The sequence below is a fragment of the Callospermophilus lateralis genome, chromosome 14 (genome assembly GCF_048772815.1).
Source record: "Callospermophilus lateralis isolate mCalLat2 chromosome 14, mCalLat2.hap1, whole genome shotgun sequence".
Classification (NCBI taxonomy): domain Eukaryota; kingdom Metazoa; phylum Chordata; class Mammalia; order Rodentia; family Sciuridae; genus Callospermophilus; species Callospermophilus lateralis.
Window position 1 is genome coordinate 18877750 of NC_135318.1, and position 23843 is coordinate 18901592.

Below are 23843 nucleotides of genomic sequence, written 5' to 3' on the forward strand. Positions count from 1 at the left end.
GGAAAAGTGGGGAACCCTGGCTGGAGCCAACCAAACTACTGTAAAGCCGGAGAAGAATCCATGGTATTCAACATTCCCTTTTAATACCTCTCTCTTATTTTACTATCCTTATTCTACAACTTTAGCCCTTAGTTTAGGCAACTAAATGAAAGAAGGGTTTTTGAGTAGGTTAGTCCTATGTAAATGGTTAACTTTTTTATTTTAGTAAGCTGTTGTTTACTCAAACCAGCCCAGTCCTAGATTAACAGGGACTATGTCAGGCATGGTGGTACACACCTGTAATCCCAGCAACTCGGGAGGTTGAGGCAGGAGGATCGCAAGTACAAGGCCAGCCTCGGCAATTTAACAAAACCCCATCTCCAAATAAAAAATAAATAAACAAACAGGAACTGTATCCACATAATTATCTTTGAGACTGGAAGAAGCTTTAGGACAAAAGTGACAATGATGACTGACCAGTGAAGGTTGCTGTGGCTTGTCTCTACTTTGGCCCTAGTTTCATGAAGTTTCCAAACCTCTTGATCAGAATTTGGCGGCATGACAAGTAATATTTAAGAATTTAAAGATATGAGTTCAACACTCCCCCAACCTTGTTACAATGACTGTGGGGATGCTGGGAAGGTCCAGGTTACATCAATAAAGGGAGTTCTGACTTTTTCTTGCATAGAAGCAACTGCATTTTTTTCTATTTAAAAAAAAAAAAACAAACAACTTCCTATGTTTCTATTTCTGTGGCCAATTTAACCTTAATTTAGTCTTTCCTCTAGGATAGATTTTTTTTTTTTTTTTAAACATGCTTTAAGTCTTCTGGCTATAACCCCTATCAATGCTTTATAAAGTTTTAGGTGTGTGAATGGTCATGTTACTCGGTTGGCTGTAATATTTCAGGGTCAAGACCCCATAGTCTGAATTGAACTACCATATCTGTGCCTTAAAGGTGTTTTGTCAGAAACAAGAGAGCTGTGTTTTACTTATTGATTTATTGCAGTATTGTGGAATGAACTCAGCACTGCTCTCCCACTGAGCTACATCCCCAGCCCTCACTTTTTCAAAAAATAGTTTATTTTGAAAAAGGGTCTTACTAAGTTGCCAAGGCTGGCCTTGAACTTGGGATCCTATAGCCTCAGCCTCCTGAGTGGCTGGGATTATGGGTTTACATAACCATGCCCAGCAAAAACTGTATCTTTTAATTAAAAAACAAAAATGAATGATTAACAAAACAAGTGAAGTGACATTACAGAGGGAATGGCAGCCTAAGAGTGGGACCTCTGTAATAGGGCAAGGCTCTCTGGCACAGAAGCTCCTTTTCCTCTATCACATTCCATCTCTGTAGGAAGGTTAATCTTACGTGCCATTTACACATAAGCATGGATGATAAGACTGCTTTAATTGGCCGTTTTCTAGACAGAAACTAGAACTGTGTGTTAATGAGAATATTTTAGTGTTGTTGTTACTGGGAATTGAACCGAGAGGTGGTCCCCAACCCCCTTTTTAAAGTCTGTCTTTATCCCCAGCTGAGCTTTATCTTTATCTTTTTATTTTTTATTTTGAGATAGCATCTCACTAAGTTACTGAGGGCCTTGCTAATTTGCTGAGACTGGCCTTGAACTTATGATCCTCCTGTCTTAGCCTCCCATGTTGCTGGGATTACAGGTATGTACCACTCGCTAATGAGAAGTTTTAAGGTCAATGAAAATTATTTGATGGTAATTACAAAGGTTCCTTACTCTTCTGTTTGACTTACATTTTCAGGATTAGCCAGGAAATGCCTGACTTCTTCAATGAACTATGAGGCTCAGTTCCTCAGACTATAAATCAAGAAGAGACGCAGCATTCACTACTCATCATGTTCTCCCAGGACCACAGGCCACCAATTTTTGCTCAGGGAGTCTAGAACCTAAGCCATGGGACTTGAACACCTTGGCAAAACCTAGCACAAACCCCTGTGGGCTGAAATATCAGACAGCAGTCTCTGCCAACATCCTGTTGCTATTTTACTGTGGCATCTTTAAGCATCCCGGACAACTGCCCTTACTGATAAAAAGTAATTTTTCCTACCTGGGGTAAAACAACTCAATTTCTAGAATCCAAGAGGCTGGAATGAGTGCACAGAAATCAGGTGTTGGACAAGATGATGTTCTCTGTGATTCAACGTGCAATTATCAGCCTTGCTTTCCCTTCCACAGAATAAGCCCCTTTGGACCCACCTGGGACTCCAGAGGATCCTAGATCTTCTATGGCTTTTGAGAGAGGAAAATGCCCCCAAATCACAATGCTTCTTAGTCATACAAAAAAAAAAAAAAAAAAAATCATGGGAAATAGTGTGGCATACCATAGTAAAAACAGTCCTTTTCAAGTGTACGTTTCCCCCACTGACTACTAATTTATTCCTGTTAGAATGGGGGATGATGAGTGAGGTCAAAGGACCTTCCCAAGGAGTCATGCATGCTTTGGGGAAAACTTGGATCAAATTTAATGTTCTACCTGTTATATGTATAGTTTATATATTATGATTTTCTCTTACAATAGGCTTCTCAAAGCAAGGCTTTACAAGTTCTTTGGCATCTTACTCCTCTTTGCTGCTATGTAGAGGGAAGGGGTAGCTTTAGGTTATTTAAATTTCACCTGTCATCATCCTTGGGGAATGATGTAGGCATGGAGTAGACAGGAGGCTGTGGTTCTACCTGAATGAAAAGTGCTTTGTTTGGTATTAACTTTTTTTTTTTTTTTTTAAGGGATTAACTTTGCCATAGTTAGTGGTTACCTAATATTTTTCCATCTCAACCCACTGAGGGATCAGTCATATTCCCATATTAACAGTAAATCAGAACTCTAGATAGGGAAGAGGGGTTGAAGGACAAGGGGGGAGGGGACATGGGGTTAGAAATGATGGCGGAATGTGATGATCATTATTATCCAAACTACATGTATGAAGACATGAATTGGTGTGAGTATACTTTGTATACAACCAGAGATATGAAAAATGGTGGTCTATATGTATAATAAGAATTGTAATGCATTCCACTGTCATATATAAATTTTAAAATAGTAGCTTTTATTTATTTATTTGTTTTGCCACAGTAGTTTTTAGGGTAAGGGGCATGGAGGATTATAGTACATGTAACTATTATAATATGAGGAGGTATACATAGAGTTCTTAAGAAGCCTCTTAGGTGACAATGATCCAATACCACTGTTGAAAACCAGTGGTTTAAAGAATCAAGAATGACAGATTTATGCCAACATGCTAAAGATGAAATAGGGTGATGGTAACAAAGCATCCATATTAGACAAAGTGAGATTGATTGGCCTTCACCTTCGAGTATCAACAGGAAGATTTCCTTATTTAGAAGGAGAGAATGCATGAAATACTTCTGTGAACGATACCTGGAACTGTAGGTCTCTAGGAGGTTTTATGCACTCTTCAAGTGCAATCTGAAGGGGTTAAACCCTACTTCTGGGGAGACTTTATAACTCCACGTTTAGGCAAATGCTGGGCTTGGCAAGGCTCCTTCTCTCGTGGAAGCCAATGCTTCAGCAATTGTTTTAACTCTGCCAACCATAGCTGGCAAGTTTCCAAGAGCACCCCACGTGCAGAGCTTTTCCGGCTGGCAACCCCAGGTAACCCAGCTCACACTCCCTCCAATCAGCCCTGGCCACCCGCCTGGTGCTGCTGCTCTACCACTAACCGTGCACAGTGCTGCAGACGGGCCACATAGGAGGCTATCAGCGCATGCTCATCGGTCAGCGAGCTGGGCATATCCTGGCTATACAGAAACCTGGGAACGATGCAGGCAAGGACAGCAAGTGTGACACAAACACAGAAGGAAAAATGAACATGGATTAAAATGAGCAAACTTAAAAATAGGAAAAATAAATCATGATAAGGAAAATCAAATAATAAAAAACCACAATGCATAATGGGATAAGGTATTAGGCGATCTGGACTCCATCCCAGTCCTTTAACACAAGCAACCTTTTAGGAGATTATGTTGGCCAACTGACAACATAGTCCTTGAAGAGGAGGACTGTGCTCTCAGTTCTGTCAAGGTTCTGGGCTTGGCAATGGGTGTATGTTTTAGGGAGGCCCTCTGGCAGAACTTGAGCAGAATGAATCTATTTCGTATTACTAAGTGATTTCTGAACGTTTTGCTTTGATAGCTTTTGTCTACCCTTAAGAATTTTCAATGTTAATGTACACTGCTATCTAAATATTATTTGTCAGAATACCTCCTTTAGCATCAGTTATTTTCTCCCATAAAACTTGTACTTGACCCAAACTCACTGGAATTGTATCTAATTATAAGACATCTCTGTGAGGCTCTCTCTTAGAGATATGTGAAAGGTTCTTAAGCGCATGCTCTTTTTAAAAAAATCTTTATTCTAATTTGTTATATATGACAGCAGAATGCGTTACAATTCATATTACACATATCGAGGCCATTTTTCATATCTCTAGTTGTATACAAAGTATATTCATATCATTTGTGACTTCATATATGTACTTTGGATAATGAAGTCCATCTCATTCCACCATCATTTCTGACTCCATGCCTCTTCCCTTCCCCTCCAACCCCTTTTCCCTAACTAGAGTTAGTCTATTCCTCCCACGCTCCCCCTCCCAACCCCACTATAAATCAGCCTCCTTATATCAGAGAAAAACTCGGCATTTGTTTTTTGGAATTGGCTAACTTCATTTAGCATTATATTCTCCAGCTCCATCCATTTACCTGCAAATGCCATATTATCGTTTAATGCTGAGTAATATTCCATTATGTATTTTTACCACATTTTTTTTTTTATCCATTTGTCTACTGAAGAACACATAGGTTGGTTCCACAATTTAGCTATTGTGAATTGTGCTGCTATATGGCATGTTTTTAAAAAAATTTATTATAGAAATGCTAAAATTTGCATAAAATATAATAATCTAATGACTGCCTCTCAGGTACCCATCAACAAACATGAACAAATATCAACATTTCATCAATCTTGTGTAATCTATTCTTTCTTCTTTTAACTTTGGTGAAGGAAAGGTGGCTACAGCAAATCCAAGGCAATTATTTCACTTGGGAATCCTTGAGCTTATATATCTATCAGTGAAAACATTTTACACGACCAACATTATCATCACACTTATGAAATTTGGCAAAAGTGTTTTAATATATCAGCTATTTTGAAAAATCTCTTCAAACCCTAAAAATGTCCCTTTCCTGTTAAAATCAAGATTCAAACAAGGTTCCCACTTTGCATTTGGTTGATAAGCTTATATTTGATGGATATATTTCTGTCTTTAGTCCATAATGATTCCATCTTTTCCTTGTTTATTTTATGACATCTGTTGTGAAGAAACCAGAATACCTCGTAGATTACACTACATTCTGGATTTGACTGTTTCCTGTGCAAGTTATAAGACATTATAACTTATTTCTCTATCCCGTGTTTAGATCTAGATACTTCATTACATTTTTTAGTTTGTTTTGTTCATGAGAAGTGGCTTGAGTCTTTGTATGTTGTACTCATAAACCAAAAAGAAGGCACATAATGGAATGGAATACAGACACTGATGAGTGTACTCAGATGTTATTGGTCGTCTCTCTCCATTATGAAGTCCTTCTTTTAAGTTTTAACCTAATGGTACTTTAACATATACTAATGATTCTTACCTAGATTCACCATTTTTTTAGGGGGTGTGTGGCAAAATGTTGATTTTTCTAATATTATCATCCTTTCTGCAATTATTATTTTCCTATTTTTTAATCTTAAAATACTGTTCATTTAAGAAAGTTAAAACAGGGGCTGCGGATGTGGCTCAAGAGGTAGCGCGCTCGCCTGGCATGCGTGCGGCCCGGGTTCGATCCTTAGCACCACATACAAACAAAGATGTTGTGTCCGCCGAAAACTAAAAAAATAAATAAATAAATATTAAAAGTCTCTCTCTCTCTCTAAAAAAAAATTCCATTCACTCATTGATTTAGGTTTATATTAAAAAAAAAAAGAAAGATAAAACAAAGGCTGATTTTTCCATTATTTAATAAAATTCAGAATAATGAGTTAGTGCCATAGCAACCTCTAATGGCTACCTAGGAATTTTCTTAGTATCATTATGAATTCATATAGGTGTTCCAATCAATTTCAATTGTTATTATGATTTTTTTTTTAGATGAGATCTTGCTACATTGCCCAGACCAAACTTGAATTCATGGACCCCAGTGATAAGTTCAACTCAAGTGATCCTCTTACTTTAGCCTCCCAAGTGGCTGAGATTACAGACACATAACAGTGTGCCTGGCTCAGTCATGTTTTCGATACTCAGACTGTCCTACTTTTGGCAAGTGGGGCAGAAGCTTCTGAGTTCTCTGACACACCAATTAGAACTTATTCGTTTCCTTGCTTTTTGTAATAAGATACACCCATTTTGTCTTGTATATATCCTGTCCCAGACTTGAAATCAACCACTTTTCCAAGGGGTTGTAGTTTCCATTACTGGGAACGAGTATTTAGAGACCATATTAGGGTGCTCAGTATTTCTGGTTTGTCACTACTTTTAGGCCCTTTCAGTGGATAAAGCTAGGAAATTTGTATTTAGAAAGAAGAAAAATAAATGATTTATCTTAGGACTTTCAAAGTACCATTCCATTTTCTTCTGGCCTGCGTTGTTTTTAGTGAGTTGTCATCAATATTCTTTTTTTTTTTTCTGTATACAACATGTCTTTCTTTCCCTCTAGCTGCCTTTAATATGTTCTCTTTCTCATTACTTACTGTTCAGCAATTTTATTCTGATGTGTATGATTGCTGTCTCTATTTAGCCTGCTTAAATTTATTGAGCTTTTCTGTTGTTATTGAGCCTAAAAATCTGTAGATTTATAGTTTTTTTGCTTGACATTGTCCCACAGGTAACTGAGCCTCTGTTCATTTTTCAGGAATTTTCTTCTTTGTGCTTCATTTTGGATAGTTGTATCTCTCTGTCTTTAACTTCAATGAACTATTCTCCTATGATTTCTGATCTTCTGTTAAGTCCAGCCAGCCACTGACTTTTTCAATTCAAGCCTTGCCCTTTCAACCCTAGGCATTCCATTATTCTTGTTTAAATTTTTTTTGAATCAAAGTAGAAAATATGTTCAGAAAGTTTCAATTACATTTGGTTCTTTCTTATTTCTTCCATTTTGTTCATTATATCCATATTTTTCTTCATATTCCTGATATCTACCATTACTGTTTGAAAATCCATGCCTGCTAATTGCACCATAGATTATTTCTAACTCTGTTTCTCTTGACTGATTTTTCTCCTGGATAGAGCTCATATTTACCTGCCTTTTCCTGTGTCTTCTAAAGTTTTTTTTTCCTTACTGAATCATGGAAATGATGAATTTACATTATAAATGTCTGGATTTTGTTGCCTTCCTCTAAAGAATCTGGCAGGGTTTTTTTTTTTTGGTACTGGGGATTGAACTCAGGGGCACTTGGCTACTGAGCCACATCCCCAGCCCTAATTTGTATTTTATTTAGAGACAGGGTCTCACAGAGTTGCTTAGCACCTTGCTGTTGTTGAGGCTGGCTTTGAACTCAGGATTCTCCTTTTAGCCTCTCCAGCCACTGGGATTACAGGCATCTGCCACCTCACCCCACCAGGCAGTTAATTTTGAGGCTTGTTTTAAGCTTCATCAGCACAGATCTAGAGTGGCCTTTATCAAGCACAATTTTCACCCTGCTCCTAAGGAGTGGCCTTCCTGATGGTTTTTACAGAGTAATGTTCAGTTTTCAATGTCGTCTCTCTACTTTGACTGGATGGAACTCAAATATTTGTGTGTCTCAGGTAATTACCTGTTCCATTTTCAGATTTTCAGGATTTGTTCTTTCCAAGGTCTTAGAAAGTCTCATTCTATACAAATACAGCTTAGTTTTCAGAAAGATTCAAGGGAACCAACAGCATATTTACAGAGCTCTTTCTCTGCATGGCTTCCTCCCCTCTGGTATTCTGCCTAGGAAATTCCAGCTTTCTTGAAGTCTGACTTCTATCTCCACATCTCAGAAGAGTGCCTTGCTCTGCTGGTATCCACTGCACTATGGACAAATGCCTCTGGGCAGGATGCCAGAGCAAACACAGGGCTATCTTCACTTGCTTCTCTTCCCTCAGGGATCAGTCCTGTAGCACTTATTATCTACTTTCTGAAAACAACTGTTTCTTATATTTAGACCAGTTGTAGTTCATACTGGGAAAGCTATAATTTAATAACAGATACTTCACTACAACCAGAGTGGAAGTTCCCTAATAACTCATTTTTATCATACCTTTGTAAAGTATTGATCCACCTCAAACTGGAAACGAAAACTTAAATAAAACTGCTTCTTCGTGGTGGATAGGTTGGGAAGTACTGCTATATAACCTTGCAGGCCACTATCTGGACATAAGCTTTTACTTTGATATAAGAAGCTATAGGAGGGTTTTGAAAAGAAGGAAGGAGGGCTGGGGTTGTGGCTCAGTGGTAGAGCACTTGCCTAGCATGTGAGGCACCGGGTTCGATTCTCAGCACCACATACAAAACAAAACAAAACAAATGAATAAAGACCCATCAATAACTAATAAAAATATTTGTTTAAAAAAGAACAGAAGTAAGGAATGATAAGATTTACATTTTAGTAGGATAATTTATTCTATGGAAAGTAAACTGCAGAGAACAGAAGCACTCAAGTAGATTATTGCAACATTCCTGAGGGCATGGTGGTGCACACTTGTAATCCCAGAGACTCTGGAGGCTGAGGCAGGAGGATCACAAGTTCAGGGTCAGTCTCAGCAACTTAGTGAGGCCCTAAGCAACTGAGTAAGACCTTGTCTCAAAATTAAAAATTACAAGGGTGGGGGAATGGGTGTCGCTAAGTGTTTAAGCATCCCTGGGTTCAATCCCCAGTACCAATTAAAAAAAAAAAAATTCTGCAACATTCTAAACATTTTAGATGAGAGACAGGGTGTGTAGAAAAATAGTAATAGCAGAAGTGGCAAAAAAAATAGTAGGATCTTGGTGTTTTGTTTTATTTTTTGTTTATTGATAGAGTTGATCTAAGAATCAGACAGTTTAGATGGATGTAAGAGAATGACAGGAATCAAGATTTTTACTGAATAACTAAAAGAATGAAATTGCCAATAACCAGGAGGGGAAGACTGGGAAAAGTAGATTTGGTGGGGGAAGATAGAGAACTCAGTTTGGGACATGCACATTGTAAGACATGTATTAAACACCCAAAGAAAAGTACTGATCAGGAGGTAGACATAAGCAATTAGAGCTGAGAAAAAGGTCTGGACCAGAAAAATAAGACTAGAAGTCACCAGTATGCAGACAGTAATCATTATTTAATTTTTTTGGTGGTGCTGGGGATTGAACCTAGGGCCTTGTGCATGTGAGGCAAGCACTCTACCAACTAAGCTGTATCCCCAGCCCTAAAACAGTAATAAAATCTATGAATACAAATGAGACTACCTATAGTAACAGAATGAAGATAGAAAAAAAAGTGGTGTCTACTGCCATACCACCCTGAATGTACCTGATCTTGTCTGATCTCAGAAAAGAAAAGCCATCCAGGCATACTACCATTCAGAGTTCAAAAAAGGTATGAAGCACTAGCAAAGGAAGCCAGGAAGGAATGAAGGAAAACGAGCATGACACCTGTAAGCCAAGCATGACGGTGTTCCAATAAAGCAGGAGAGATGATCTGTGCCAGACGCCACTCAGAGACCAAGCAAGGCCCTGAGCAGTGACCACTAAAGTCAGTGCCGTGGAATCCAGGAAGTTTCCATGACAGCACTAGTTCTACCAGAGTAGTGGGAGGTGAACATCTGACTGGTGTACATGGCAGAACAAAAACCGAAGATACTTACTACAGATAACTTTCAAGAAGTTCTCCTAAAATTGTAGAGAGAGAGAGACACAGGGATAACTGGAGGGGAAACTGAGGCCAAGATAGAACTCCGCCCCCCCCCCAAAAAAAAAGAAGAATGAGATGTATAGATTGACAGAAAAGATCCCGTTGAGATGAGGGCAAAGGATGACAGAGGAGAACTGCTTTACCAGAAGTCCTTAACTGGCCAGTGACAAGGAGGCCCAATGCACAGGAGGGCCCTCTAGCCATGCACACCGGTAGACACAGGCGGAGGAGTACGTGAGGTGGGAGCTTAGCGGATTTTTTCTTTCTAATTGTTTCTTTTTTCTCAATGATATGGATATGACAATCTGCCAAACTCCATTTTAAGTTTATAGAAAGTCTGTTGTTTAGAACTAGTGTTATTTGTATTTGCCAGATAATTAAGCTCCTCCTCCTCTTTTTTTTTTTTTTAAACAGTACTGGGGATTGACTCATGGGTACTCTACCACCAAGCTACAGCCCTAGACTTTTTTTTTTTTAAGACAGTCTCACAAAGCTGCCAGGCAAGGCTAGTGGCTTCAAACTTGCTATCATTCAGACCAGACTCAGCCTCCCCAGTCACTGAGGTTACAGTATGTGCCACTGTGTTGACTCCTAACCAAGGATCTAGACCGAAATGAAAAGCATTATCAGTAGCTGCCTGCAGTAGAAAAGGAACTGAAGTGTCCATGCATTTTCTGATCATTTTGCTTGATTGTATGCTCACCTTGAAAGCTGCACCTGTTTGAACAGATTTTTAACTCTTCTTTTTGACAAAATACAAATATACATGACACTAACTGAAAAATAGGTTAGAAAACTGTTTTTCTAAAACCAAGTCAATAGTTTACAATTCAGTATGTATTTTCCTATAAATAGTTGTTCTAAGATGTCAAATATCAAGTCAATCTATAAAAGTAGGTGATTTTCATGCCTAAATATATAATAGTTCTAATAGCATTTCTGATGGAAACTGGACATTTGAAACAGTGTGTGGAGCACCTAAGAGATATCAGGCAGAGATGGGGACACCACAGGAGCAAAACCCAGGCATGGCTACTGTCCTGTTGGTGCTACAGTCTAGGGGAAAAGACATGACCACAAAAAAAAAGGTGCAAAATTGCAAATATAGCTGTTGAGAGGGATATTCTCTAAGAGGACCTAACAGAACTTTAACCAGTCAGGGAGATCAGCAAAAGCAAGGCCAGGGAATGAGCCTTGAAGTTCAACCGGAGCCAGGATGGGATGAGCACACCCTCCAGGGATATGCACACAGCAGACTTTCACCCAAGGTTCTCCCAGTGCCAGACCAACAGTAATGAGAACCAGCGCTGGGACAGAGGGCCTTGGTGGGACGCGGCAGGGTCTAAAGTCACTTTCTAATACTGCATTTTCCCAGACTGCCTCCTCCAGAACTTCCTGGCTTTTCTACTAGATCAGACTCTCTGGGAAAGAGGCTTGGGAATCTGCACTGTTTCACGGCTTCAGCAGAACTTCTTTTCCTTTCCTCCCTTTCCCTCTTTCTCTCTGGACTACGGATTAAACCCGGGGTGCTCTACCACAGAGCTATATCCCCAACCCTTTTTATTATTTAAAAACCATTTTTAGTTGTAGATAGACACAATACCTTTGTTTACTTATTTCTTATGTGGTGCTGAGGATGGAACCCAGGGCCTCACACATATGAGGCAAGTGCTCTACCGCTCGGCCACACCCCCAGCCCTTAATTTTTATTTTGAGACAAGGTTTAGCTAAGTTGTCCAACCTAGTCTCAAGCTAGTGATCCTCCAGAGCTGCAGGGATTACAGGTGTGTGCCACTGAGCCCAGCTCGGCACAGCCAAAAGGCACATTTGTGGGAACAGTTAAAAAGAGGCAGGGATTTATGTGGGGGAAACAGGGATGAAAGGCAAACAATGTGTGGACAAGGTCAGAAGCAGTAAAGCACGCTGGAGGCTGGTGTGGAGCAGGGGTGTGGAGCCACCATAACGGTACTCTGCACCAAGGGGGAGCAGCGTAGAAGAGCACGAGAGCATGTGGGCTTTTGGTTGTGATCCACATGGATGCTTGTCTGCTATGAGGACTTGGACAATAACCTTTCCACGCTCAGTCCCCTCATCTGTAAAACAGGAAAATTACAAAAAGTCTACCTCCTGTAAGGTTTACTTTATAGAGTGTCGGGAGGATTAAGTGAAACAATGTTGACAAAGCATCTGGAATACATCTGTAGTCACTGTCAACAAGGTACCTGAGATCTATCAGATGCTTTTATATGTGCTTTTTCCCCTGATCTCAGGACAATCTTACAAGAAATGTATTATTATAACATCTTTTGAGATAGGGTCTCTTAAACATTTTCACCCCTGACTTCTTCCCTAAGCTCCAGAATCATATTTTTGATGGCTTCCTCAGCTGCCTAATAGTCATCTCGAACCTAATATTCAAAACAGAATTCTCCATTTTCCCATCCTACTTTCTCACCTGCTATTCCCCACATGCACCAGTTTAAATAAGGAGCATCATGTTTACCCAGCCATCAAGCCAAAAACGGAGATCCCCTAATTCTCTCTTCCTCTCACACCACATGCCATCTACTGCAAGTTCTGCCGGCTGTTTTCTCACCACCTCCCCTGCCGTCATGACACATGGCACAGTTTCTCACCATGCCTTATTTAGCCAAGGTCAACAGCCTCTTTTTTTTTTTTTTCCCAATACTGAGGATTGAACCCAAGGCCTTGTGCCTGCTAAGCAGGGGCTCTACCTCTCAGCTACACCTCCACCCCTTTTTATTTTTTAGACAGGGTCTAAGTTGCCTAGGTTGGCCTTGAATTTGTAATCCTCCTGTGTCGGCCTTCTGTGGCATTATAGGAATGGGCCACCATGCCTGGTTCCAACAGCTTCCTGTCTGCTCTTTCTTTTGCCACTCTTTTCCTCGGCAGCTGATTTTTTGCACTGCACTGAGTGATCTTTTAGTAATAAATCAGTTACGGGTGATGAAAATTTTTCTAAAATTGACTGTGATGATGATTGTACAACTGCATATACTAAAACCACCGAACTGTATATTCTGAATGGATGAATTATACAGTAAATGAATTACTTCTCAATAAATCTGTTTAAGAAATTGAGGAATCTAACTAATAATTCTGGAACTGCTACACATGCTTCTGGGACTGGAAATGGCTGTTGGATGAAAGGAATCAGGTTTCTCACCACTGGAGAGGAAAACTGCACATAATCAAGGGAGAAAAGCTAGAGGGAAACATGCAAAACAGAACTAGCAACAGACTCCTCGGTTTAACTCATGGATGGCGTGATGTAGATCCAAGTGGATAAAGGACTTTGGATGCGTATGTATATAGACACTGATTTCTAACGTCATTCTCTAATAAAAGGAACCAGGTTCTATAGAGAAATGTCTCATTCTAAGGTGGGGGTAGGATTGCATAAGAAAAGCAAGAGCATGTTGTATGCCAGAAAGTGAGGAGGTACTAAAGAAAAGAAAAGAAGGTATGTCAAAGGGACACAGGATCTGGCTTGAAGAAGTCCCAGTGGCCAGAGCCCTGGAACAATTTCAGCAATAAAATGATGGCATTGGATTATAATCCAAAGTAGAAAATAAGTTTCCAAGAGTCTAAACTGAAATAAATAAAAGACCGAATAAACACATGAATGGGAGATACAGAGGACGTAGACACTGCCCCCCCACCCCTGACCTTCTGTGGGTCTGTGCTGGGTGACCTGCTTCCAAGGAACAAAGTAGGAAAGGAATTAAAAAAACATATAGACATCTACTTGGGCAGGTGAACAGACGACCACTACCGGTGGAGTCTGTCGACGGTATGGCCCTGTGACAAGAGAAGGGCACCTCATGCCTGTGATATTCTTCCCTGAAACCCAACCCCAATCTAACCATGAGAAAACCATGAAAAACCTTCTACAAAATATTTGACCAGGACTCCTCGAAACCGCCAAGATCCTCTGCACCTCCTAGAGAAAAATGTAGGCCCAACTCTCCATCATGTCGGCTTAGGAACCGACTTCTTCAACAAGACTCCTAAAGCACAAGTAAAATCAAGAATCAATCAATGGAATGGTATCAAACTAAAAAGCTTCTTTACAGCAAAGGGAACAATCAAGAATGTGAAGAAAGAGCCTATAGCATGGGAGAACATCTTTGCCACCTGCACCTTAGACAGAGCATTAATCTCCAGAATACATAAAGAACTCAAAAAACTCGATACCAACTCCCCCCCACGAATAACCCAACCAATAAATGGGCAAAGGAACTGCACCTGCACTTCACAGAAGAAATATGAATGGTCAGCAAATATTTGAAAAAATGATGTTCAACATCTCTAGCAATTAGAGAAATGCAAATTAAAACGATGCTGAGGTTTCACTTCACTCCAGCCAGAATGGCAATTATCAAGAATACTAGTAACAATAAGTGTTACCGAGAAAGCAAGGGAAAAAGTACAGTCATAGATTGCTGTTGAGACTGCAAACTGGTACAACCACTCTAGAAAGCAGTATGGGTTTCATCAGAAAACTTGGAATGGAACCACCATTTGACCCAGTTATCCCACTCCTTGGTATATACCCAAAGAAGTTAAAATCAGCTCAATTCACAATAGCTAAGTTACGGAACCAACCTGGGTGTACTTCAACAGATAATTGAATAAATAAAATGTAATATGTTTTATGACTAATATTCCATTGTGTATATATGATATAGATAGACATGTATACATACACAATGAAATATTACTCAGTCATGAAAAAGAATGACTTTATGACATTTGCAGGTAAATGGGTGGTCTAGAGATTATCGTGCTAAGTGAAATAAGCTAATCCCAAAACACCAAAGGTCAAATGTTCTGATATGCAGATGCTAACATACATCAAGTGGGGGTGGGTGACAGAATTGTTAAGTGGATTAGCCAGGCATGGTGGTATATACCTATAATCCCATTGGCTCAGGAGGCTGAGACAGGAGGACAGTGAGTTCAAAGCCAGCCTCAGCAGTTTAGCGAGGTCCTAAGCAACTCAGTGAGACCCTGTATCTAAATAAAATACAAAATAGAACTGGGTATGTTGGTCAGTGGTCAAGTGTTCCTGAGTACAATATCTGGTCCTCCCCCCATCCCCAAAGAAATTCAGTGGATTAGACAAAGGGGAATAAAGGGAAGGGAGGGAGATAGGAAGAGGAAAGACAGTAGAATGAACCGGGAAAACCTTTCCTATGTACATACATAAATACACCACAGTGAAACTCTACATCGTGTACAACCACAAGACTGGGATACTAATTAGAATAAGTTATACTCCATGTATGTATAACATGTCAAAATACACTGTATTGTCATGTATCTCTAAAAAGAACTAAAAAATACTTTTAAAAAACTGTCAAGGTCATAAAAAACAAAGACTAAAAAATTGTTACAGATCAGAGGAGAGAGACCAAGAAGACATGATGACTGAACCCAATGTAGTCCCTGGGACAGAAAAAGGACATCAGCGAAAAAACTAGTGAACTCAAGTCTGGAGTTTCTGTCACTTTCTTAGAAGTGACTTGGACCAAGCTGTCAATATTAAACAGAGTGATGGGCATATGGTAACTTGCTGTCCTATCTTTGCAACTTTTCTTGAAATCTAAAACTATTCCAAAATAAGGTTTATTAAAAATATTTTTTAAAAATCAGATCACATCTCCTTCATGGTCTGGCCCCTAGCCACCTCAGGGAACTGGCTTCTGACTGTTGATCCCTCTTGGTCACAGAGCCCTTCTGCTACCCCAGGAAAAGGCCAGGCTCGCTCTCCACGGGCCTTCACTCCTCCTGCTCCCTCTGTCTGAGCGTGCCTTCCTGGGTCCTTCATGGCTCTCCTTTTCCTCACAACATTCAGTTTCCTGGTCAAATGCCACCTCTTCAGACTCCTTTCCTGAACATCAAACTTGAAATCTAAAACTCTCTAACCCATTTATGCCCCATTTTTCTGCAAAGTATTTATCACTACCCTTTATTATATTATGAATTTATTATTTTTGTCTTCTACTCTAGAATGAAAGATACATGAAAGCAGGGACTTATCTTTGTACAGACGGATCATCACCTCCTAAAATAGTGCCTGGCCCATTCGAAGTGCTCATCATAAATCTGCTGAATTAATAAATTGCTACTTTGTCATTACTACTAATGGCAAAGTAGTAATTTATTAATTAACTACTACCCTGAAGGAGGTGATTACATATATGAAGCTCACATAACAGGTAAGTGACAAAGTTCGATCCTGAAACCTAGGCCTACTTGACCTTTGAACCCATGATCATTCATGCTGCACCAGGTTTTCTTTATCAAAGGTGAAAATGGAGTGGACAATGAATCAAGAGATGCAGGGGGGGCACAGAGAGCAGGAGATCTCCTAAACCTGTCATGCGGCAGCTAAGTTGCTGGCTGGGCAGCTGTGAGCACGGAGTGCAGAGAGTGCTTCCTGGCTGTGTCTGGTAATAAGCTATTTGAGGCAGAAGTCTGAATTAAATTGACAGGTAAAGGTGAGTGAGATTTTTCTCATGGTACCGCAATTTTTTCATTTGTTACATACTGAAAGTCCAGAATGAGGATTATTACCAAGTACTGTTATAAAAGAATTTAAGAAAATGTTTTCTAACTCTTTAATTTCTATTCAGTGAGAGTATTTTAGCAACTACTGTTTCAAAGTGTCAGACATTTAGGGGTCTGACATCCGAAGAAGGCTAAACAGTATCATCTGAAGGCTCTGGAAGGGAGAGGATGCAGAGGCAGCGCCTTGCTTGGACAGTCATTCACTAATGCCATCTTCCTCAGTGGAAGTGGTTCTTCCCCCAATTACTAGTTACCAGCTGCTCTCTGTTCTCCTCTCAAGTTTCTCAGGAACTCCCTCGGCCACACTCGTACGCCCCATTACCAGGCCCCTGGGCATGCTGAAGTGAAGTGATGGGGACTCATCTCCATATCTGATATTACAGATTTTATAGGGCCAGAATTTGTTCCTTTGATTTTTGCTACCGCAAAACTCAGAAAGAGATGCTACTCCTAATAAACAGATGCAAAGTCTTACTAAACCTGCTGTAATAGATCTCATTGTTTTCTATGTTGAGGCCAATAATGAACTACAACATTCTGATTTCTAAAATATCATTTATGGGCTGTGAAAATCTATGAGTCTATTGAGAACAATTGAGAGCTACATCTCATCTTTCTAATATCCTATTCTAAATCCAAGAAGAGGCAAAATGCTTGTTTTTCTTAAAGAGTCAGGGAGCAAATATTTAAGGCTTTATAGGTCATAGGATTTTTGTTGCAAATATTCAACTGCTATTGTAGGGAAAACAGCTATAAACTGTATGTAAACAAGTGAACATAGTTTTATTCCAATAAAACTTTATTTACAAAAATAGGCTGCCACCTGTAGGCTGCAGTTTGCCAACTACTTCTGTAGTGCAGACCACAGGGTAGCTGGAAAGTATTCTGAGGCCAGGCAATCACCTCTGTATCACGTCAATATCTGGGTAGAATTCAGGAATCTTTGTCATATGATCCTGAATTTGGGACAAGGCCCCAAGCCATATCAGTGTTGACTTTGATTCCCAATTGGTTCTAGAGTCCTTCAATGTCTTGAATGAGTTTTAGTTGGTACCAGGGACTCATCGTAATGTTGGTGAGGAAATGGTGACAGCTATACTCTTCCAAGGTGATGTAGTCCAGAGAAGAAAAGCTCTAGAATTGGCACACCCTTCTCCCTAGTAAACCCAGCCCAGGACCGACTCTGCGGTACTCCTAACCTAACAAAACTGCTCTAGACTACAACACCAGAGGCCCCTGAGTGTAAGCAGGTGACACGCTGGGACACTGCTGTTGAAGAATGACTCTCTGAGTGTAAAAAGCAGACTGGAGCAAGGTGAAAGAAAAGACAGGAAGTTCTGTGAGTAGATGCTGCAGTGTCTAGGTGTGAGGTGGCTCTTCGTGGCTTGTACCACAGCAGAGAGAGAAATGGTTGAATTAAAGAAATTCAGGAAGGAAAGGCCATAGTGACTGAATGAATTATAGGCCTTGGTCAAAACTCATCAAGTTGTATTCTTAATTGGTGAATTTTATTGCATGCAAATTATAACTCAAAAAAGATGAAAAAAAAAATCTGTAGTAGTGTCTGGCTGGTTGTGGTGGAAGCAGAGGTGAGATGAGGAGACAGAAGGATTCCCAAATTTCTGGCTTCAGTGTGAAGGGAATGGTGCTGCCACTTCCTGAGTTGGAAGAGTGGAGGAGGACTAGGTACTGTAGGCCCAGGTTTACACGTGTTGAGTTGTTGGTGTCTGTGAAACATCTACCTGGAAATGTCAGGCAGCAATTTGATAGATAGCTCTCCAACCAGAATTTGAGATTGAACTGAACTGAGAATGAATTGATTTGGGTTGGAGATAAAATGCAAGACCACTAAAATGGGAGTCCAAGATGGCCCAAGACAGAGTCCTGAGAACATCAGCATTCCACAGATGGTAGAGCTACAGGAATTAATGATGGAGCCTGAGGTCCTAAACCAAGGAAGAAGGGGACCAAAAATTCACAACACACTGGAATTTAGGGTATAACAAAAAAGTTTAGGTTCTTCCAATCTAGAATTCAATTGGAGTGTCATTGTTTTCCTTTCCTGCTACAATGTAAGCTAGGAGGACAAACGACCATTTGGTTAAACACCTTCAAGAAGAGACCTCCTAGAAGTCCATTAGAAATGGTATATAATGAACTCAGAGCCTTTCAGAGTCCTCCATGATCAAAGTGGAAAGCCCACTGAATCCAACAGTAAATCACAAGATAATTCTCTGGCTCTGGAAAAGCCCTGGTATTTTGAGAAATGTCAGTACTGTTGTTTCACTGGGAGAAACTTGTGGGGGGGTTCACCAAAGGAATGGAAAGACATCTAGAAAAATTCTAGTTAAAATCTCAATACCCATGACTCACTGACGTCAACAAAAGAGCCCTTCTAGAAGTGAGTATAGGGTAGGGATGCACAGGGTAGGAGTTCTTGTAGAAGATGACAGCTTTGGATCACTGTGCCAAGCTACGACCTGTTAAATCAATATAGTAATATGCATAAGCACAATTATTAATGTGCAGTAAGCATAGTAACTGAATTCCAATGTCTGAGACTCTCAGATCTATAAGGCAAAAATGTCATTCTTCTCTACATGTCATCATGCAGCACACCATAAATAATTCTGGGAGCAAATCAGTTACTTTCCTTCTCTGTCACTAAAATGAACACAATATCAAGGCATTAGTGTGGAGAGATGGATTTACAAGATGCAAGGTTGTTCCTTTTCTAGATTATCTGTCCTCAAAGGACCACAACCTAGAGAGAGGACAAAGGAGTGGGGGAAAGACATCCTACTAACAGCTCTCTGTCTCTGGGCCCTTGCTGTATTACAAGCTCAAGAGAAAAATATGCTGTGTCCAGTGAGAACCGTAAAAGAAATAAGCTCAACTATGCGCACAATTCTCTGGTTCCACCAGATTACAGAGAGGAGGGAATGGTTGTTGGAGCTGAGACTTGTTCAACACTGTTCACTTTTACCCATGGAATGCTGAAGTGATGATGTTAGCTGAATTTGTCAGATTACCTCTTTTCCAATACTTAATGCATGAAAAAAATTTATTAAATAAAAATCAAAATAAAAGAAAAAATATCTGATTCTTTCTCCCTCCACATCCCGTTTTTCTGCATTGCCACCAGCCACATGCAGCTGCTTAAATTCCACTTAATTCCAATTAAACAAAATTAAGGGGATGGGGTTATGGCTCAGTGGCAGAGCACTTGCCTCGCATGTGTGAGGCACAGGGTTCGATTCTCAGCACTGCATACAAATAAATAAAAAATAAAGGTCCATCAACAACTAAAAAATTATAAATAGATAAATAAAATTAAATACATTTCCTCCATCACACTGGTCACATTTCAAGTGCTCAACAGCCACGCATGGCTAGTGTCTGCTGTACTAGGAATGCATAAAATATGGAGAAACATGGGTAGCATGGAGATGCCATGACAAAGTGCTTCAGAAAAGAAGAGCCTCCAAGAAGATTCAATTAAGGATATCACCAAACTTGCATTTCAGAAAAGTCCCTCGGGTTGCAAAGAAATGTGGGGACAGGGAACATGGGATCCATGATAAAGAAAGAACTGCACCACTGGACTGATTTGCATTGCTGTTTGCTTCACTAGCTAGAGCAAGCTGCAATATTTTAATGGTTTGATACTAAAAGAAGTGAAAAATGTCTCTGGTTAAACATAGAAAGTTTAAGTGGGATCACCACAGGGATTTCAGCTCTGTGACAGAGATGTTCTTCATATGCATCAGGCCATGGCACACCACTACCACCTGGAAGTGGCACTGAGCCAGTTCCTTAAGAGGAAATTAATTAAAAGCCTCTGTAGCATATGAGAAACAGCAAAAAGCAAATGTGTGTTCAGGGATGTATTAGAGAAACAGAGACAGGGAATGTGGATATGAGAGGAAGACAGTGTGCTGGAGCGGGTAGGAGAAAAATCTGTGAGTATTTGTGTAGGGGACGTTCTATCGGTCATTTGTCAGATCTAAGTCTGGATGCTCCCATGTCACCACCAATTCACTCAATTCTTTGCAACCAGAGGGACTTTTCTGAAATGCCATCTGGTGATGTTATTATTCTGATTAAAACTTTCCAGTGGCTCTTCTTTTCTGTAGAACATTGAAACAGCATCTCCATGCTACCCATGTTTTCATGTTTTGTGCTAAAACCAGTACAGTTGCCACTGGCCCCATGTGGCTACTGAACACTTGAAATATGACAAATGTGACAGAGGAAATGAGTTTTTAATTCTATTTAACTGGAATTCAGTGGTTCTGCCAGATTAGGAGAGGCGAGACTGTGAGGAAGCTGGAAGAATCTTGTGTTCTGGTCTTCCACAGCATCTCTAGCTCCACATAACCTGGCTGTCTTCCTGCCCAAATCTTCCTCCTGTGCATGACCAAAAGTACCTCAACCCAAGCAGGAAGGAACCCAGAACATTATCTCTCCCTCTTCCTCAGCCCCCTGGGCCAGACTCTCCACAGCCTGCCTTCACTCCCACCACCCCACAGCCTCTGCAGTGAACATGGCAACACCATGGAGTGATTTCTCAGATTTGTTTCTTCCACCCTGCTCTACTGGAGTCCCTGTGGATGGGACCTGCTCTCACTCAGGACACCAAACTCTACTCAGTGCAATGAGGAGGAAACGCTCTGTTTCTATGCTTCTATCAACTTCAGTTTTTCAAACTTGGATTTTTAAGTATGGGCTTGGAAATACTCAAGCGTTCTGTTTGTACTAATTGGAGTTTGAATTGGTGGAAAGTTTACCTTAAATGCTTGAGTGGAGGTGGAATCTAATCCAAACCCCAAAACAGCTGAAAACTGGCAGTCTGCCCAGGCCCAGACGGGCCTTGGGAATCTGTCAACACTGAGGACCCTGCCATTCCATAGATGATGTGTTAATTTTCAACTACGCCACTTTTCTGTCTTAAAAAACCAAAACCAAAACCAAACAACAACAACAAAAAAAAAGAGAATCAACAATTCCTATACTGACTTGGAGAGATTCTCAAAAATTCAAACAAGCCATTTTTTTTCCTGAAACCGTCATTAATTCCCGCTTTTCAACCAAATTCTATTTCCCCCACTTCACAGGTAAGAAGATCGGTAGCTGAGTTCACGGATGGTTAGTTTTTGACTAAAACAGTCTCATCTGCCTCATTTCTCAGTTTCTCTAATATCTCTGCTCCTCTCTATCTAAAAAGCCAGCAGATTGCAGTTTTTATCATTCTACTTCTTTTTTAGATAAACTGATAACACTACCACAACTCCCAGTCAGAAGGCCATTAATACCATCACAGTATAATCGCCTTTTTTCTCGGTCACGTACACAGTTCAGGAACTGCATTCACACTGTGGCATCTTCTTGCCTTTAAAAATGGCTTTTTCATATGAAGTACACATTGAAGAAAAAAAGTTCAAATGATAACATCTGCCCTAACCTAAAATTTCTAGCAACTGGTGACTACCCGGAATTGATGTTCTGATGTTTACCTGTTACCCTTCTAGGATAATATATGTCAAAACAAAACATCTCCACACGCTGAACAAACAGAATGGAAAGCATTTTTTAACCCTTGACAGAAATAAAAATGAGGTGGCAGCAGGTAGTGGGAGCGGTCTGACTGCGCTGTATTCTTCCACACGTTTCCTGTTCCTCCTTGAGGGGGCATCATCCATTTGTCATTCTCATCTTCTACTTGCTGGTTCTTTCCTTTCAGTTTATTTCCAATAAAGACAATATATTAAATCTTTACAAGAATCCACAAGTAGAAATAAATATTTCAGGGAGAGCCAAGGAATACAGAGGATAAACTCTTATAGATAAAGAGGACCCCCATGTCACAGATTCAGAAAAATTGAAGCTAAAATACGTGTTCACGTCAGGAGAGAGCTAGGATCCAAACTCAGGCAGTCTGGCTCCAAAGTCTGGGACCCAGTGCACAGCACCATGTGGCTCTGCGGAGGGGGAGACTGGCTGCTGCCCTGCTAGGAATGTCCCAGTGGGGCTGTAGGCAGGGACTCTTACCTGGACAGGGTCCTAAGTCTCTACAAAGATAGAGCTATATCAAAGTTCCTCTGATTTATTCAGTCCCTAAATCCTCTCTTCCAGGGTAGCCTACACATTGGTCTCTTGCTTCCTTCTAAGGTCATTTCCCTAACCTGCTTGTTGGAGAGAAACACCTGGAATGTTTGTTAAAAATGAAACTGCTCAGGATGCTGTCCTTTGAGGTTCTCATCTATGGGGTCTGATGTAGTCCCAGAAAAGCATATTTTAAACAAGTGCCCTGAGGAAAGTCTTCTCATCAGGTGGGTTTGAGAAATGTTGCTCTAGTTTTAGCCAATAGGAACAAACACCAGTATTATAAATTAAGTCAAAATATTATTAATTAGTGACATTTCTGCAGCTGAATTAATCCAAAGCAAATGGCACATATGGCACAAATTGTTTTCTTCCAGGAAAGTCATGCTAGGTGGGCTGGGATGTCTTTGTGGCTTTTTCTTATTGAGTGATAACTACCAGAGAGAATTCTTTAATGGTGTGCCCTTGAGGGAGTTTCTGCATTGCTCTGGTCATGGAAAAGCTTAACTTAAGTAGAAAGCATGCTGTTTTATACAGTTCCTTTAGGTTCTAAGAGAATTTCAGAGAAGAGGAAATTTTAAAAGAGAGAAAAGAGTACTGAGGTCTTGTTCCTTGAAGGACTCTAAAGTGAATTCTTTAGAGAATTGTATAACTGAGAGAGAAGGATTTAGGCTTTTCAACTTAAATGTTTATGAATCATATACAGAATGACTTATGAAAACATTGTATAAGGTTGTAGTTCAATTTACATAGTCTATCAGAAGCAGGGATGATCTTTGACACTTATATCAAATGCAAAATTTTGAAACTTGTGATTATTAAAATACTGTTTAGTGTTAATAAAAGATCTCAAATGTGCCTAATTTGCTCTGACACAGTGTTTGCTGCTTGTCACAATGAAGTTTCCACCTGAGGCACTACTCAGAGCCAACTTCAATTGCTATATGTATGAGTCACTAGGGGAAAAAGAGGAAGATGAAAGCAGAAATAATACTAAAAGACACTCAAAGGGGGAGATAGAAAGCTGTCCTCTCTGCCCTGTGGAATGCCTTGTTTCCAAGGGGGCCGTTGCAAATCAGTGGCAGGGGACTGTTCCCAACTCTTAGGCACAAGACACACATACCTCTTGGTGGGGGTGGGCACTCCAGAGGACATGTGGCTAACCATGGTGTCATTCATATTGGTCAGAGGGCGAGGAGGGCTGAAAGAAAACACATTTA

At 40.2% G+C, this 23843-nt stretch overlaps 1 protein-coding gene across 1 annotated transcript in view; it reads right to left on the reverse strand.

The window, feature by feature from the left end:
• Dtnb (dystrobrevin beta) overlaps nucleotides 1-23843 on the reverse strand; it is a 227110-nt gene that overhangs the window by 46871 nt on the left and 156396 nt on the right. The window contains exons 10-11 of the mRNA XM_076833871.2: nucleotides 23747-23824; nucleotides 3690-3779 (exon numbers count right to left, since the gene is read on the reverse strand). Of these exons, the coding sequence (XP_076689986.2) occupies nucleotides 3690-3779; nucleotides 23747-23824 (168 nt within the window). The remainder of the gene's footprint in view (nucleotides 1-3689; nucleotides 3780-23746; nucleotides 23825-23843) is intronic.